The 18,379-nt window shown below is 40.5% G+C and overlaps 1 protein-coding gene across 1 annotated transcript in view; it reads right to left on the reverse strand.

The window, feature by feature from the left end:
- The window catches only part of ppil2 (peptidylprolyl isomerase (cyclophilin)-like 2), a 166,461-nt gene that overhangs the window by 49,023 nt on the left and 99,059 nt on the right, over window positions 1-18,379 (reverse strand). The window contains exons 13-14 of the mRNA XM_060907425.1: window positions 13,627-13,716; window positions 6,104-6,137 (exon numbers count right to left, since the gene is read on the reverse strand). Of these exons, the coding sequence (XP_060763408.1) occupies window positions 6,104-6,137; window positions 13,627-13,716 (124 nt within the window). The remainder of the gene's footprint in view (window positions 1-6,103; window positions 6,138-13,626; window positions 13,717-18,379) is intronic.

The following is an 18,379-nucleotide window of genomic DNA, read 5'->3' on the forward strand; positions in this document are numbered from 1 at the left end:
AGCACGAAAAAGTGCATGCATACATGTGTTCCTAATAAACTGGAAGTTTGAGAGTATAGGCTATGAATAAAAAAAAACCCTAATAAAATTATACTCCTTGTAATAATTTTTAATACACAGTATATCACGTTGCTGTACAAATTACAGCACCCAATAGCAGGCAAAAAAAAAAAAACGTGCCGTAGTTTGCAATATAACAAGACTTTACCACTCTACAGTGAGCTGTGTTATCTGGAATCAACAGTGCGATAAAAACGGTTTATATTTTGTTCGTGTGATATTTATATATAATTTTGGTGTAATATATTCAGCATCAGGGGGGAAAAAAAAAAACTGCTGCAGCTCGACTGAACGTGTGAAACTCTCACTTACAGCAGCATGTGCTCACAAAATGCGAGAATACACATGAGCCATACAAAAAAAAAAGTAATATTAAATCCTGGGAAGAAAAAAACAAAAACCCAAACCCTCCCCAACCGTTTCATTTCTTCTTCTCCTAGCTGGCGCATTTTTAATGATGTTGACTCTATATTTAGTGCACGGTTTTCTGAGCCTGTTCTTCTGCATCATGTCTGTGATTAAAGCTTAAGCGCCGTAACCGCCCTCCTTTATTGTACGGTCATGGATGAGATGCGGTTTTTACAGCCTCCTGAAAAACAGTCCTACAATCAGCGCCGTGCTACACACCCTCAACACCGACACCTTAAAATCCTTCCTGACTCGGAGGCACAGCGTAATTAAATAGGCTTTTAATCCTCTGCGATCTTTAAACGTTTAGTCAGCAGCCACTTCATCACCTTGTAAAATTAATCTCGAGCAATGATACACTTCATAATGGATCTGTGAGCAAAATGGCACCACGTTGGACGATTAAGGCACAGATATGGCTTATTAATAAAAGCTTTCTGAACTGAACGGAAAGTCTGGAGAAGTTTCACTCAGGCTGACCATGAACAACAACAAAACACGCTTCTGACCAGATATTTTCCGCAAAGGGTGCCAATACTTATAGACTCGACTAATAAAGCTTACAACAAATTATATTTAAGTGTCAAGCATATGGGCAGGCTGTATAGGTTTATCACCACATCACATTTTCGTACAAACATGGTCGTCTTGAGGTGGTTCCAAAATTATTGGCACCCCCGATTGCATCTTGGAGCATTTTTCATCTTTTTATATTCTCAGGCATGTGCACTTTCATCGACTCCGACCATTTCGGTAAAGTTCAAAATCAGCCTGAGGTCATTCATTACCCTGCTGAAACATTCATCTACTGCCGGACAGAAGTAACCAGGTTTTAGATGACGATCTTTACACAAGTCCATATGCTACAGGTGGTTTAAAAAAATAAAAAAATAAAAAAAACAAAAGGCGCCGTTACTGACTGGAGATTTGTGTTTGATGGACTGTTTCTCAAACTATCTGAATCATTCGTGGCAGTGCCACACAAACTACTACATCACCGCCACTGCTGTGCTCAGAGATATCTGCTCAGAATTGATTCTATTGTGTCTCTTTGCCACTTGATGAACAGACGAGGACTGACGTATTATACATAGCAACAGACTACACAGGTAAGCGTGAATAAGTTTCCTGGTGGAAAATTTCTTCAGTAATTATACAACCCCGATTCCAAAAAAGTTGGGACAAAGTACAAATTGTAAATAAAAACGGAATGCAATAACTTACAAATCTCAAAAACTGATATTGTATTCACAATAGAACATAGACAACATATCAAATGTCGAAAGTGAGACATTTTGAAATTTCATGCCAAATACTGGCTCATTTGAAATTTCATGACAGCAACACATCTCAAAGTTGGGACAGGGGCAATAAGAGGCTGGAAAAGTTAAAGGTACAAAAAAGGAACAGCTGGAGGAACAAATTGCAACTCATTAGGTCAATTGGCAATAGGTCATTAACATGACTGGGTATAAAAAGAGCATCTTGGAGTGGCAGCGGCTCTCAGAAGTAAAGATGGGAAGAGGATCACCAATCCCCCTAATTCTGCGCCGACAAATAGTGGAGCAATATCAGAAAGGAGTTCGACAGTGTAAAATTGCAAAGAGTTTGAATATATCATCATCTACAGTGCATAATATCAAAAGATTCTGAGAATCTGGAAGAATCTCTGTGCGTAAGGGTCAAGGCCGGAAAACCATACTGGGTGCCCGTGATCTTCGGGCCCTTAGACGGCACTGCATCACATACAGGCATGCTTCTGTATAGGAAATCACAAAATGGGCTCAGGAATATTTCCAGAGAACATTATTTGCGAACACAATTCACCGTGCCATCCGCCGTTGCCAGCTAAAACTCTATAGTTCAAAGAAGAAGCCGTATCTAAACATGATCCAGAAGCGCAGACGTCTTCTCTGGGCCAAGGCTCATTTAAAATGGACTGTGGCAAAGTGGAAAACTGTTCTGTGGTCAGACGAATCAAAATGTGAAGTTCTTTATGGAAATCAGGGACGCCGTGTCATTCGGACTAAAGAGGAGAAGGACGACCCAAGTTGTTATCGGCGCTCAGTTCAGAAGCCTGCATCTCTGATGGTATGGGGTTGCATTAGTGCGTGTGGCATGGGCAGCTTACACATCTGGAAAGACACCATCAATGCTGAAAGGTATATCCAGGTTCTAGAGCAACATATGCTCCCATCCAGACGACGTCTCTTTCAGGGAAGACCTTGCATTTTCCAACATGACAATGCCAAACCACATACTGCATCAATTACAGCATCATGGCTGCGTAGAAGAAGGGTCCGGGTACTGAACTGGCCAGCCTGCAGTCCAGATCTTTCACCCATAGAAAACATTTGGCGCATCATAAAACGGAAGCTACGACAAAAAAGACCTAAGACAGTTGAGCAACTAGAATCCTACATTAGACAAGAATGGGTTAACATTCCTATCCCTAAACTTGAGCAACTTGTCTCCTCAGTCCCCAGACGTTTACAGACTGTTGTAAAGAGAAAAGGGGATGTCTCACAGTGGTAAACATGGCCTTGTCCCAACTTTTTTGAGATGTGTTCTTGTCATGAAATTTAAAATCACCTAATTTTTCTCTTTAAATGATACATTTTCTCAGTTTAAACATTTGATATGTCATCTATGTTCTATTCTGAATAAAATATGGAATTTTGAAACTTCCACATCATTGCATTCCATTTTTATTTACAATTTGTACTTTGTCCCAACTTTTTTGGAATCGGGGTTGTAATTACTTTATACATACGCCTACAACTTCCACAACTTCTGTTCAGACGTTAATTAACCATGCTGAATGACGTGAACACCATCTCCATTATCAACAATACATAAAATTAGCTGGCTAGCTAACATCGCCAAATACTCTCTGAAATTTCAGTAGCTTGTGAGATTCATGAGCTAGTTACCCGACGTTAATTAATATGTTTCTAATCATACAGTTACCGACCTAACAACGATACCCCTTGCACATTATACTCAGCGTTATCTAGAGGCTGTATTTAACATAAGAGGCAAATCGTCAACGTGAAACCTTACGTTTAACACAGAGCTCGAACACTATTACACAGTAAAATTAGGCTGGCTAGCTAAATCAAATAAAACCGATCATTCGGTTCTGACAAAAGAAATGGCTGTACAGTACGACTCAGCTGACCGATTTAGCGCTCATTATTATTATGAAAAATGAGGCCCATTGTCTTGCAGCCTTCTGGGGTTAAATACCTTGGGGTTTTTTTTTTGCACTCTGTAATGGTGATTAAAAATAAATGTAGCCCAAAAAAAATTATACACACACACACACACACACACACACACAGTGGTGCTTGAAAGTTAGTGAACCCTTTAGAATTTTCTATTTGTCTGCATAAATATGACCTAACTCATCATCAGATTTTCACACAAGTCCTAAAAGTAGATAAAGAGAACCCAGTTAAACAAATGAGACAAACATATTATACTTGGTCATTTATTTATTGAGGAAAATGATCCAATATTACATATCTGTGAGTGGCAAAAGTATGTGAACCTTTGCTTTCAGTATCTGGTGTGACCCCCTTGTGCAGCAATAACTGCAACTAAACGTTTCCGGTAACTGTTGATCAGTCCTGCACACCGGCTTGGAGGAATTTTAGCCCGTTCCTCCATACAGAACAGCTTCAACTCTGGGATGTTGGTGGGTTTCCTCACATGAACTGCTCGCTTCAGGTCCTTCCACAACATTTCCATTGGATTAAGGTCAGGACTTTGACTTGGCCATTCCAAAACATTAACTTTATTCTTCTTTAACCATTCTTTGGTAGAACGACTTGTGCGCTTAGGGTCGTTGTCTTGCTGCATGACCCACCTTCTCTTGAGATTCAGTTCGTGGACAGATGTCCTGATATTTTCCTTTAGAATTTGCTGGTATAATTCAGAATTCATTGTTTCATCAATGATGGCAAGCTGTCCTGGCCCAGATGCAGCAAAACAGGCCCAAACCATGATACTACCACCACCATGTTTCACAGATGGGATAAGGGTCTTATGCAGTGTTTTCCTTTCTCCAAACATAACGCTTCTCATTTAAACCAAAAAGTTCTATTTTGGTCTCATCTGTCCACAAAACATTTTTCCAATAGCCTTCTGGTTTGTCCATGTGATGTTTAGCAAACTGCAGACAAGCAGCAATGTTCTTTTTGGAGAGCAGCAGCTTTCTGCTTGCAACCCTGCCATGCACACCATTGTTGTTCAGTGTTCTCCTGATGGTGGACTCATGAACATTAGCCAATGTGAGAGAGGCTTTCGGTTGCTTAGAAGTTACCCTGGGGTCCTTTGTGACCTCGCTGACTATTACACGCCTTGCTCTTGGAGTGATCTTTGTTGGTCGACCACTCCTGGGGAGGGTAACAATGGTCTTGAATTTCCTCCATTTGTACACAATCTGTCTGACTGTGGATTGGTGGAGTCCAAACTCTTTAGAGATGGTTTTGTAACCTTTCCCAGCCTGATGAGCATCAACAACGCTTTTTCTGAGGTCCTCAGAAATCTCCTTTGTTTGTGCCATGATACACTTCCACAAACATGTGTTGTGAAGATCAGACTTTGATAGATCCCTGTTCTTTAAATAAAACAGGGTGCCCACTCACACCTGATTGTCATCCCATTGATTGAAAACACCTGACTCTAATTTCACCTTCAAATTAACTGCTAATCCTAGAGGTTCACATACTTTTGCCACTCACATATGTAATATTGGATCATTTTCCTCAATAAATAAATGACCAAGTACAATATTTTTGTCTCACTTGTTTAACTGGGTTCTCTTTATCTACTTTTAGGACTTGTGTGAAAATCTGATGATGATTTAGGTCATATGTTACTTGAAAAAAGTAGTGACTGAAATGGACAGTAAAATCGTGTAATGACAGAACAGATGGAGTCATAGGAGTGCCATAATAAAATAAAAAAGTATGAAAATGAATGCAAAAATAAAAATTAAAGAATAAAGAAAAAAATAAATAAATATGAAAAGATACAGAAATAAAAATGCAGATGAAAGGCAGAAATAAAAAAATAAGAAGATAAAAAATTATTGTGAAAATAAATGCAGAAGTAAAAGACTAAGAAAAAATATGAAAACAGAAAAATAAAATAAATATAAAAATGAAGATGAAAAATGCTGAAATAAAGAGCATGAAAATGAATGCAAAAATAAAAGAGGGGAAAAAACAAATATGAACAAACAAATACAAATAAAATAAATTTTAAAAAGATATTTTTATTATTAAAAATAAATAAACACTGAAATAGAAATAAATAAATTAAAATAAATTCAGAAATAAAAGAAAAAATAAAAAACATGAAAATAAATACAGAAACACAAATAAATACATTAATTAAAAAAAATAAGAAAAATACAAATAATAGAAATGGAAAATAAATGCAGAATTTAAAAAGAGAGCAAGATAAAAGACTAAGAAAATTATTAAATTATTTTCTTATTCTTAAGTTGTTGTTTTTTTAAATGACACTCCTGTGATAAGAACATGTTCATCAATTCCTGCCCCTGTGGTAGTTGTACCTTCTAATCAGTCATGGAGTGTGTCAGAATACAGTAACGTATCCTCACCTGTACCGGTGCCGGTCGGGTCTCCTCCTTGAATCTAGAAAACAGAACGTAATCATTCAGATAATTAATCAACATTCTAAATGCAGCAGATCTTAACGAACGGGTCATAGATTATGATCCATTTGGACTCGTCTAAACAAGACTACAGTAAATTCTTCGCGCTCAGCCACACGCATCCCAGACTCGGCCACAGACACCAGAAGAGAATATTCTCTGGAGATGCTTTGACCCTTTACTACGTTCTGAAGTTTGCATCATCATTTGTTCTATACGTCTCACGGTTACTGTATGTACTGCTAGTGTTATGTCAATACTGAAAATCCATCATCTGTACCTAAAGGTGCAAACAGATACAGTATGTGAATGGTTCCCACCCATATTCATGAAGCTCCGCCCCTAGGGTCTACACCGGTCTGTAGAGCAGTTGTCCAAACAAGATCAGCTGTGAGCGACTGCTCACTTGCGTATCTCCCTGCTCTCGCTTACATCAGAATGCAAGCGACCGAAGGAATACGACACTTATTATGAATGTTGATTTCAATAAATAATTAACCCTGAAACAAGCAAGTAAAGAGCAGGGATTTCAAATAGCATCCTGGAAAACGCATTTTGCTTCTTGAAATAGCGTCAAAATCCACGCTACAGCGGATATAAAAAGTCTACACACCCCGTTAAAATTATCGTTTTTCTGATGTAAAAAAAAAAAAAGAGACCATGATAAATAATTTCAAAACTTTTCCCACCTTTAATGTGACCTGTACAATTCAATAACAAACAAATCTGTTCGAGGGAAAAACATAAAAAATAAAAAACGTACAATATCACTACGTTCAGACTGCAACCTGAAACGACCCATATCCGATTTGTTGTGAAATCCGATTTTTTTGTTAGGCCGTTCACATTACCAATTATATGAGACTTGTATGCGATCTCCAATATGAACGGAAAACGACCCAAAAGTGTCCCGCATGCACAAATTGACACGTAATAAGCACATCTACGTAATACGTAAACAACAAAAAAAAGCGCACTCTTCATGTTTAATGATTTCTTTTTTTTGTTTGTTTGTTTGTTTAATTATCTGGTTAGTGTTAAAGTGTGAGGTCTCGTGTGTGTTTTTGTTTCTGAACTGAAATGAAAACGTGTAGCCTGGTAACGAGGGTTGACTCCTAAATGTCTCTCTAATTTCTATACAAGTGCACTACATGTTACTAGGAAGTAATGGATTTTTAAACTCTATATAGTGCACTCGAGCTTCAGCAGGCAGTCATTTGGGATACGGCCGCTGTATTACCAAACTCTTAATTCAGGCTTAATAATTTGCACATATTTATTTCGTCATATTAATAAACTTTTTCTACATTTTTATAAATATTTATTTAGATTGTTTATAGCCAGCTGAATTCTGCAACTTCTCTCAGCGCTGGCTCAAGGTGCAGAAACACCAGTGCAGTTTGCGATGGAGATGAGACGAGACCTGGCGATGTGGTTTTTGTGGCAGCGGCGGAACTCGCGCAATAATCTGATTAATGTGGGCAGCAGACTAATGAGACCGAAGGTGTCAAATTACTGGAAATTTCCAGAACAATCTTATAATCTTGTAATACAGGATGGTTTAAGTTATAAATAAGTTATAGAAACTGTTTTATTTAATCAGGCTAAAGGCCAATTTATGCTGACAACGCAGTCCTCGCAGATAGCGTCACAGACAGTGTCTGCGTAGCCCCCCCACCTTCGCAGACGCTCTGCGCGCACCTCCCAAAAATTGTGACCACCGCAGAAGCCTCGCAGACAGCGTCGCAGACAAGAGGGCTCTGATTGGTCCACTCTACATCCGCTGTACACGCACTTCCGCTTCCCTACTTTCCCGGTTTGGTTTGTTTTCACGACCGCCATTTTTAAAAACACGAGCGAAGATGGAGCAGCACGAAGAGCGGTTGATCGAGGAAGTGAGGAAGTACGTACATCTATACGACTCCAGTTCTAGTCATTATAAGTAACCGGAGGATAAACACTCCACTAACCACACCCACCAACTACTCCTAGCGATTTCGCGACTTCGCGCCCCCTTGCGTTGTGGCAGTGAATAACATCGCGCACGCCTATTACTCCCCGCTCAACGATAAATTACAACTGTCTGCGAAAAGCTATCTGCGAAAGCCTTGTCGCAAGAGCATGCAGAGGCCTTTACAGATCAACATCCAGGTCCCTACCAAATCCACCATTAGCTTGATCAATTCTATAAAAGTCTATTTAAATTCTGAAAACTGTACAAATGTTGTTGTTTTCCACCAAAGAGGCGGGATTAGCCAACGCAGAATAGTGACGTTTGTCTCTTGTTGATGACGTGTAGGTCGCATGAATGCGACCTGTCCGGTCAGACTGCAGTCGCATGTGAAAATAACGGATATGCATCGGAATTAGGACCACATATCCAAGCGGCCTGGGTCGCATGTGAAAAAATCGGATCTGTGTCGTTCAGATTGTCAATAACAAATTGGATACAGGTCGCATATGGGCAAAAAAATCGGATATGGGTTGTTTCAGGGTGCAGTCTGAACGTAGTGTAATTTGGTTGCATAAAAGTGTGCACACCCTTGAACTAATACTTTGCTGAAGCACCTTTTGATTTAATTACAGCATTCAGTCTTTTTGGGTCGGAGTCTATCAGCCTGCCACAGCTAGACTTGGCAATATTTGCCAACTCTTCCTTGCAAAAGCGCTCCAAATCTGTCCGATTGCGAGGGCGTCTCTTGTGCACAGCCCTCTTCAGGTCACCCCACAGATTTTCAATTGGATTTAGGTCTGGGCTCTGGCTGGGCCGTTCCAAAACTTTTTTGGGGTCGCTGTCATGCTGAAAGATGAAATTCCTCTTCATCTTCAGCTTTCTAGCCGACACCTGAAGGTTTTGGGCCAAAATTGACTGGTATTTAGAACGGTTCATAATTCCCTCCACCTTGACTAAAGCCCCTGTTCCAGCTGAAGAAAAACAACCCCAAACCATGATGCTGCCACCACCATGCTTCACCGTGGGTATGGTGTTCTTTTGGTGCCAAACATACCTTTTGGAATTGTGGCCAAAAAGTTCAACCTTGGTTTCATCAGACCATAACACATTTTCCCACATGCTTTTGGGAGAGTTGATGCATCTTTTTGCAAAATTTAGCCGGGTCTGGATGTTTTTCTTTGACCCTACCTCATAGTCCAGACATATGGAGAATATTGGAGATTGTCGTCACATGTAGTACACAACCAGTACTTGCCAGAAATTCCTGCAGCTCCTTCAGTGTTGCTGTCGGCCTCTTGGCAGCCTCCCTGACCAGTTTTCATCTTGTCTTTTCATCAATTTTGGAGGGACGTCCAGTTCTCGGTAATGTCACTGTTGTCCCACATTTTCTCCACTTCTTGATGACTGTCTTCACTGTGCTCCATACTACCGTGGAAATGTTTTTGTCCCCTTCTCCTTACTGATCCCTTTCAACAATGAGATCCCTTTGACGCTTTGTAAGCTCTCTGTGAACCCTGGCTTTTGCTGCAGGATGCAACTGAGTAAACGTCTGAACTTTATTTGGGGTTAATCAGAGTCATTTTAATTGACGGCGGGTGTGAACCCAAAAAGACTGAATGCTGTAATTAAATCAAAAGGTGCTTCAACAAAGTATTAGTTTAAGGGTGTGCACACTTATGCAACCAGCTTATTGTACGTTTTTTATTTTTTATGTTATGTTTTCCCCCCGAACAGATTGATTTGTTTTTCAATTGAATTGTACAGGTTATAGGTCACATTAAAGGTGGGAAAAGTTTTGAAATTATTTATCATGGTCTCGTTTTTTTTTTCTTTTTACATCACAAAAACCGATCATTTTAACGGGGTGTGGAGACTTTTTATATCCACTGTATACACTACCGTTCAAAAGTTTGGGGTCACCCAGACAATTCTGTGTTTTCCATGAAAAGTCACACTTTTATTTACCACCATAAGTTGTAAAATGAATAGAAAATATAGTCAAGACATTTTTCTGGCCATTTTGAGCATTTAATCGACCCCACAAATGTGATGCTCCAGAAACTCAATCTGCTCAAAGGAAGGTCAGTTTTATAGCTTCTCGAAAGAGCTCAACTGTTTTCAGCTGTGCTAACATGATTGTACAAGGGTTTTCTAATCATCCATTAGCCTTCTGAGGCAATGAGCAAACACATTGTACCATTAGAACACTGGAGTGAGAGTTGCTGGAAATGGGCCTCTATACACCTATGGAGATATTGCACCAAAAACCAGATATTTGCAGCTAGAATAGTCATTTACCACATTAGCAATGTATAGAGTGGATTTCTGATTAGTTTAAAGTGATCTTCATTGAAAAGAACAGTGCTTTTCTTTCAAAAATAAGGACATTTCAAAGTGACCCCAAACTTTTGAACGGTAGTGTATGCTTCGTAAATATATTGTCGGTAAACAGGAAGTTGATGTGCGACAGACCTGAAAACGGTATACAACCCCAAGCTGAAGCTCGGTACCAAGTGGCTATGATTTGTGGTTGCTGAGAAAAAGGGTGTTTCAGACGAACGGAAATACGGACAGATATAAACCGGTATACACCCCCCCTCGGTGTGGGGGTATAACATACATGTCAACCTATACGGAATGTCCGTATTTTATACGGATTTGATTCAATAAACGTAGTATACGGGCGTATAAATAAAGTTATACGGATTCTTTAAAAAAAACTTCAATATTTATTTAGAGCTATAATCAATTCCCACGATGATGAGCGCATAACATTTACAAACGTACTGTACGCCACAGACAGCCAGTAAAGAGTTATGAAATCGCGCGTTGTCTTGTGGTCGCGAGACTTCGTTCCACTTTTGATCATGCGCACACCGCATTGCGAGAATCCCGCCAACCGTGAAGTCATAGACATATAAACATAGACGCCGCCTTCTGCATAGGCAAGGCAAGGCAAGTTTATTTATATAGCACATTTCATACACAATGGCAGTTCAATGTGCTTTACAGAAGCAAAAACAAAAACAGTAAACAATAGAGAAATAAAATTACATAAAATAATTTTATTTTTAATCTAAAACAATTAATTAAAAGAATTAAAAGAATTAAAAGAAAATAATAAGAATTAAACAATAGTAGAAATAAAATAATAAAATGCCAAAAAGAAAAAAGGAGAAAAAGAAAAAGAAACCAGCGGAATAAAATAGAATAAAATTAAAGTAAATTTAAAACATGCAGAGAAAGTAAAGATTATAAAAAATGTAAAAATATTAATTATTTAACAGAAATAGAATGATCACATAGAATCATACGTAGAATGACAAATAGAATGATCGCATAGAATCATACGTCATCCTTGCCACCATATTGGATGTGGCAAAGTGGAGATTCTTCACCCGTCTCTGGTATAGCGTCTAGACCAGGGGTGGCCAACCAGTCGGAGCCCAAGAGCCACAATTCTTACTGTGTTACGGCAAAGAGCCACATCGGCACATGAACATGGGCACACAAATATTACCCTTCCTTCTGCGCGCGCGGACACACACACACACACACCCACATTGATGTCACACTCCAACTTAACCAATGCCCCACACCAACATGATAATGATACATTTACTGCAGTACCAAGACCACAGGCCAGTCATTTTCAACAGTGGCGACTGGTGAAGAAAATTGTAGGTGGGGCACAAAGGCAGACATTGTTTACATGTGGGGATTCCCTCCATTGGGGGGGTTCCGGGGGGCCTCTCCCGAAAAATTTTGGATTTCTTAGATGCAATTTCCTGTATTCTAGTGCATTTTGGAGTTACCTGTTTAACATCGAAAATGCAAAAGCCATTTTGATTCAGCTTGAATTCTCAATTGCATGACCTGCACAAGACCTGCATTCAAATAAATAAGTATTCAAATAAATACAGTCAGTCGGAAAATGGAAATTACAAAGTGCTAATTTAATTTCCTCAAACAGTACAAGCTCAGTTATGCATTTTTTAACGAACTCCCCTTCATTGTATGGCTTTTTAGCCCGAGCAATGTTCCAAGCCAGTTTATATGATGCATGTGTTACTGTCTCTGATTGTTTTGTAAATTTTTTGAAGAGCTGTACCTGCTTTTGTGATTGACTTTTTAACGTGATTAACTTGTGTTTACGAAGTTCACTCCCTTTCGGAAAGTCCTGGTCGATTTTAGCATGTCGTGAGCTGAAGTGACGCTGAAGATTTGAAGCCTTGAAATGCGACAATGACGACTGACATAGAAGGCAGAATGGCTTGCCATAACGTTCAACGAAAAAAATATAAATCCTCCCACTCTGTTAAAAACGTCCTGTTTTCATCTTCATATTTTCTTTTTGAAGTGCATTTTTTCCCTGCCATTTTGAGATCTGAAATTTAGCATATCATCTCACGCACCTGCGCATTTGTTATGATGTGAAAATACCGTAATGAAACCAAGCGAAGCACCTTTAATAAAATAACCGTAATTAACTGCAGTGAAGTGAAAACGCACATAAAACCACAAACGAACACCAACTTGGACGTGAAGGTGAGAGCCGCGTGACACCAGGCAAAGAGCCGCATGCGGCTCGCGAGCCGCGGGTTGGCCACCTATGGTCTAGACAGTAGCCGAGAATAAAGATGCCTCATTTATGTGCTGCGTTTAACTGTACCAACAGGTTTACCGTCCAAACGAGATCACATGGGATTACCTTTCACAGGTGAGACTGTGGCTAATATGAAGTCTCGCGCATAATAGCCGCTCGGTGAAACCTGTCTCCAAACAACGAAGTATTTCCTTCATAACTACGCTGATAACACTTTGTGTTTTTGTCAAACATTGGAGCTTTGTATTCATTCTGAAGGTTTATTGTTATTAATATTGAATAAAAAGTAACTGGGATAGATCATTGTTAATTATCATCATTCAAATTTTAGGTCAATTATTTTAATTTGCATCTTATACGGATTTTATAAGGGAAATACGGATTTTGGAGGTTGGTTATACAGGTTTGATTGACCAAAGGTTGACATGTATGGTATAATAATTTTTGCACCTTTAAGCAGAAATCTGCATTTGATCACAGCATATATCTGTTTATACCTAAAGAGACTGAGATAGTTTTACCTTGTTTAGCATTTTGGAAGGATGAACTTGTACACATTCATAACATAGGAGTTAAAATTCTGGAGCAAATTCTTCAGCGCAGGAAACAAACCAGCACAGCAACTCGAAGAGGATAAACACTACACTAAACCCAAGATACGTGCAATAAAGTGACGTGTTTAGTGATTTTTTTTCCTCTTTAAGGATACTTTAGCATCCTTAAAGCCATTTCACAAGCACACAAACGCGTGATGTAACTGAATCAAGGACATCCTATTTTAAGACGCATCATGGCTGCATAAAAACACTTTTTTTTTTCTTCTCCTCCACAAAAGCCAGCATGATTTAAGCTCTGGAACCCGAAATACATTAAACTAACAAGTGGCCCGTTTTCTATTCCGTTTCTTACCATGAAGTTCCTAATGGAGCGGTGAAAGATGGTTCCATCGTAGTAGCCTTTCTTACACAGCTTTATAAAGTTCTCACCAGCTTTGGGAACCTGAAAGAAGAAGCATCATGGTTTAAAAAAAAATCAATATATTTTAAATCCTATTGTTTGGAATTGGATTTCTCTTTTTTTTTTTTTTGGGTAACTTCATAACTGAGCTGTGACTAAACCCCTCCCCTAATCTCGCCTTGGCAACTGTAACCTGGCACTTGGAAATCGGATTTCTGATATCCTGAGAGTTTAGAGGTGGGAGTGAGAGTGGAAATGTGGAAATGCATTTTCTGAGCCTTAGCCGCGTAAAAGAGATGCAGCATCTGGCGCGACATACCAGTTTCAGCCCATTGGGGGAAAAAAAAAAGTACACATGCATTCACTCGATTTCCATCAGTGTTAATGGGGAATAATTTGAGGTCATTAATGCAGAAAAAATATCAACATATGTTTAACGATGTACGTTTAAGCTAATGTTACATAATATATAGTTACAAGTATTGACTGCAAAGTCATCTGAAATTTTTTTTTTACTGCATATGGCATTTCCCGCACGGTGGTGTAGTGGTTAGCACTGTCGCCCCACAGCAAGAAGGTCCGGGTTCGAGCCCCGTGGCCGGCGAGGGCCTTTCTGTGCGGAGTTTGCATGTTCTCCCCGTGTCCGCGTGGGTTTCCTCCGGGTGCTCCGGTTTCCCCCACAGTCCAAAGACATGCAGGTTAGGTTAACTGGTGACTCTAAATTGACTGTAGGTGTGAATGCGAGTGTGAATGGTTGTCTGTGTCTATGTGTCAGCCCTGTGATGACCTGGCGACTTGTCCAGGGTGTACCCCGCCTTTCGCCCGTAGTCAGCTGGGATAGGCTCCAGCTTGCCTGCGACCCTGTAGAACAGGATAAAGCGGCTAGAAATAATGAGATGAGATGGCATGGCATTTCCCCGTGTCCCGCAAGAACAAGCTCATGTGTACAAAATGAGATCATTTTGATGTTCTGAGGGTCACTTTTCTCCATTTTGGGACCGTTTTCCTCCCTCTTGAGGTAAACCGTGTGGTCCTACGGAAACAGACGAACGCTTTAAAGTGAATGTAATCCATCTAAGGGCCTCTGCATGCTCTTGCGACAAGGCTTTCGCAGATAGCTTTTCGCAGACAGTTGTAATTTATCGTTGAGCGGGGAGTAATAGGCGTGCGCGATGTTATTCACCGCCACAACGCAAGGGGGCGCGAAGTCGCGAAATCGCTAGGAGTAGTTGGTGGGTGTGGTTAGTGGAGTGTTTACCCTCCGGTTACTTATAATGACTAGAACTGGAGTTGTACAGATGTACGTACTTCCTCACTTCCTCGATCAACCGCTCTTCGTGCTGCTCCATCTTCGCTCGTGTTTTTAAAAATGGCGGTCGTGAAAACAAACCAAACCGGGAAAGTAGGGAAGTGGAAGTGCGTGTACAGCGGATGTAGAGTGGACCAATCAGAGCCCTCTTGTCTGTGACGCTGTCTGCGAGGCTTCTGCGGTGGTCACAATTTTTGGGAGGTGCGCGCAGAGCGTCTGTGAAGGGGGGGGGGCTACGCAGACGCCATCTGCGAGGACTGCGTTGTCAGCATAAATTGGCCTTAAACCCTACTTTTTCCCTTTGTACAAAGCAACAATCATTAAGTTGACGGACCATGTGTTTTCGAACCAAGAAGCCATAAATTCACGGAAAATCAATAAGACCAGCTGATTTTCACGGAATCTGCCGAGACTCATCCGGAAGATCCTGAAGGGATGCGAGACGTCACAAGAGCAACAATTCAGGCATCAGTTTCGTTCCCATGTGCAGCAGTGGTTAGACCGGTCTTGATATGGAATCACGTTTGAGAGAGAGTTCTGATAGTGATTGGGATTCTTATACAGTATGTCGGATGAAGGGGCAGATGATTATTCAAGGGTATTCCGGAGTAAATGGTTATCTTTTCGAGTCCCCAAGATGAGAAACTGCCAGTTCACGACAGTCTTCTTCTGTAGCGCGCGTGAGATGGAGATAAAGAGATCGAGAGAGAGAGACGTGCGGAACGCAGTGGACGCCTTTCATGTTTTCCTGAACAAAACTAGAAACAAATCGAGTCTTATAATATTGCAATCTGAGAGCATTTAATATGTATCAGTTAATAATTAATGATGATTGTGGGTTTTTCTTCCTGTTAAAGTGCCCAAGATATAAGATCGGATGTCACAAGCATGCAAACGTTGTTCATAATCCTGCGTCTGGTGCACTGTGTATGTGTGTGTGTTAAAGGAGAACTGAAGGCGATTTTTTTTATCATCAAAATTCTATTTCTCTCATTTTATTAAATATCGGAATGCATTTTTGATCGCTATTTGGTCGCTGCTATAGCAAGTTATGAGTGTTTGAAATATGCTCTGTAATATATCAGTCCGGATGTCAGAGCAATGGCCGTAAACGAGATTTGTTGAGACCTGTGCGAGACGTCGTAGGACGGAAGTAAAACGTACAGCGGAAATCAAAGCGACCAACATCCGCCAACGTTGTCAAAAGACGCGCGCGCCCTCTTTCGAATGCTGACGTAATCAAGCCGGAAGTTTTGTTTGTTTTGATAGCAATCAGGAAGGTTTGAAAAAAAGTAGGCAGTAATCGTCATTTAAACTCGTTTTTGTGCAATACAGTAAGCCCTCAGTATTCGCGGAGGGTTAGGGACCGAACATGGCCGCGAATAAGCCAAAATCGCGAATACTTGTAACCCCCCCCCATAAAACTGCTCTTTATGTAGCGCACGGTACTCTCGTTGATGCCGTAGTGATGAGCCACTGCCGCAAAACTCTTCCCTTCCTTTAGCATATCCAGAAGTCCTACCTTCTCCTGCAGCGTCATTACCTTCTTCTGGCGCTTAGGTTCCTTGGCAGGAGCCTTAGAAGATGCAGAGCGTTTAGGAGCCATTGTAGGGCGTAAAAATCATTCAAAAATACCAAGAACGCACAACACGTGAACAAGTCTGAACTACGGGAACCGCGAGACTGTACCGTACAATGCGCTCATTCGTATCAGCCAATGAGCAGCAGCCCGCTATTCAAACCTCAGCCAATAGCGAGCGAGCACTCGGCTCCGAGAATGTAGCAGTGCGTAAACGTTCGATATGTTCACCGCAAATGACCGTGAATCGCTGAGATTTCCGCGAATGTATAGGAGATATGTTCTATATAAAATCCCGTGAAGATGTGAATTCACGAATACTGAACCGCGAATAAGTGGGGGTCTACTGTACTTCATTTGGAAAACAGTTTTCAAAATGGCGGTGCTGATGCTTGACTTTTTGAAGTCTCGCGAAGATCGCGCGGATAAGCGACGCCTGCCGTGGACCAAACGAACTAAATTCAACATGGATAAAAACCGAATCGGCCGATAAGTCTAATATTAAATCGCAATTAGTTGCCAATACAAGTCACGATATAAAGTTACGAAAACCGAAAACGTAATTGAATAACACGTTAATTAAGAAATAAAGCAAGTTTAAAAATGACTTCAGTTCTCCTTTAATAGAGGAATCAATGAACTGTCCAAATGTCAGATCAAATGTCATTTATTAAATAAATGGGTTTCTTTTTTGCTCCAGTAATTCCCATGTGGTCGTTCTGGTGGTGGTGAACACTTGATGAATCCGATTTATTATTAGCAGGCAACACGAAATCTGCCTGCTTCGTTTGCACAAACCTCACCCGCTGTAGCTTTAGATTTGTGTTTTTTCTCGGAAATTCGTGCACTGAATGTCCTGTTGAATATGGATCTGAACATCCAAACAACGCAGCACTTTCTTTCACGTTGTTATTTCTGTAAGATTCCAACAACAATATCCAATTTCAGCGAGTAAACAAGCACGGAGTCAGATGAACGGAAATGACCCAGATAACTGGGGTTCCACGCGTGATGTCATGTGAGATTAGCCCTGAGGCAAGGCTGCCATTTTCTGGGATCCAGACGCTGTGATTTATCGATAGTTTTGTACTTGATAATAAAATAAATAATTAATATTATTTCCCCCCCCTGCTTTATTAAATCATTTTGGTCGTTACTAATGATATATATTCATTTTAAAGCATTACACAGGGGTGATAGCGTTCCGGCGCACCGTGGCTGGGGAAAAAAAAAAAAATCTAGTTCGCCCATTGTCCTGTGTCATTCTGAGATGCGCAGATAGACAGTAAAGGGAATTCCGAATTCCCTTTACTGTCTATCTGCGCATCTCAGAATGACACAGGACAATGGGCGAACTAGATTTTTTTTTTTTTTCCCCAGCCACGGTACGCCGGAAATCCGGCGCGGCGCCGGAACGCTATCACCCCTGATTACAATAAGGCAATATATACACTTTAACTAATTAGCATAACTATGGAACTGTCTCACACCGAGATGGCGACGTGTGGAAAACATCGCGACTCCGCATCGACCTCAGAGAGTTCTGAGCCTCAGGGATGTAATTTGTGGTTGACATTTGCGAATAGATCCACGAAACAAAAGACGAATCTCTCTTTTCTCCGTTACTGCTTTTGTGTTCTCGTTTCTTTCTCTGCAAGATTAAAACATTAGGTGTATAACTCCATACTCAGACTCACTAAAACATACCAAGACGAGTGCTGCAAATTCTTTGCCAGATTTCACGGCCGTTTCATCCTTCGGTCGATTCCAGCCGTCGATCCGTCTCTTCACGAAAATTCTTGAGGACAACCATTTGG

This window comes from Neoarius graeffei, chromosome 24 (assembly GCF_027579695.1).
Source record: "Neoarius graeffei isolate fNeoGra1 chromosome 24, fNeoGra1.pri, whole genome shotgun sequence".
Classification (NCBI taxonomy): domain Eukaryota; kingdom Metazoa; phylum Chordata; class Actinopteri; order Siluriformes; family Ariidae; genus Neoarius; species Neoarius graeffei.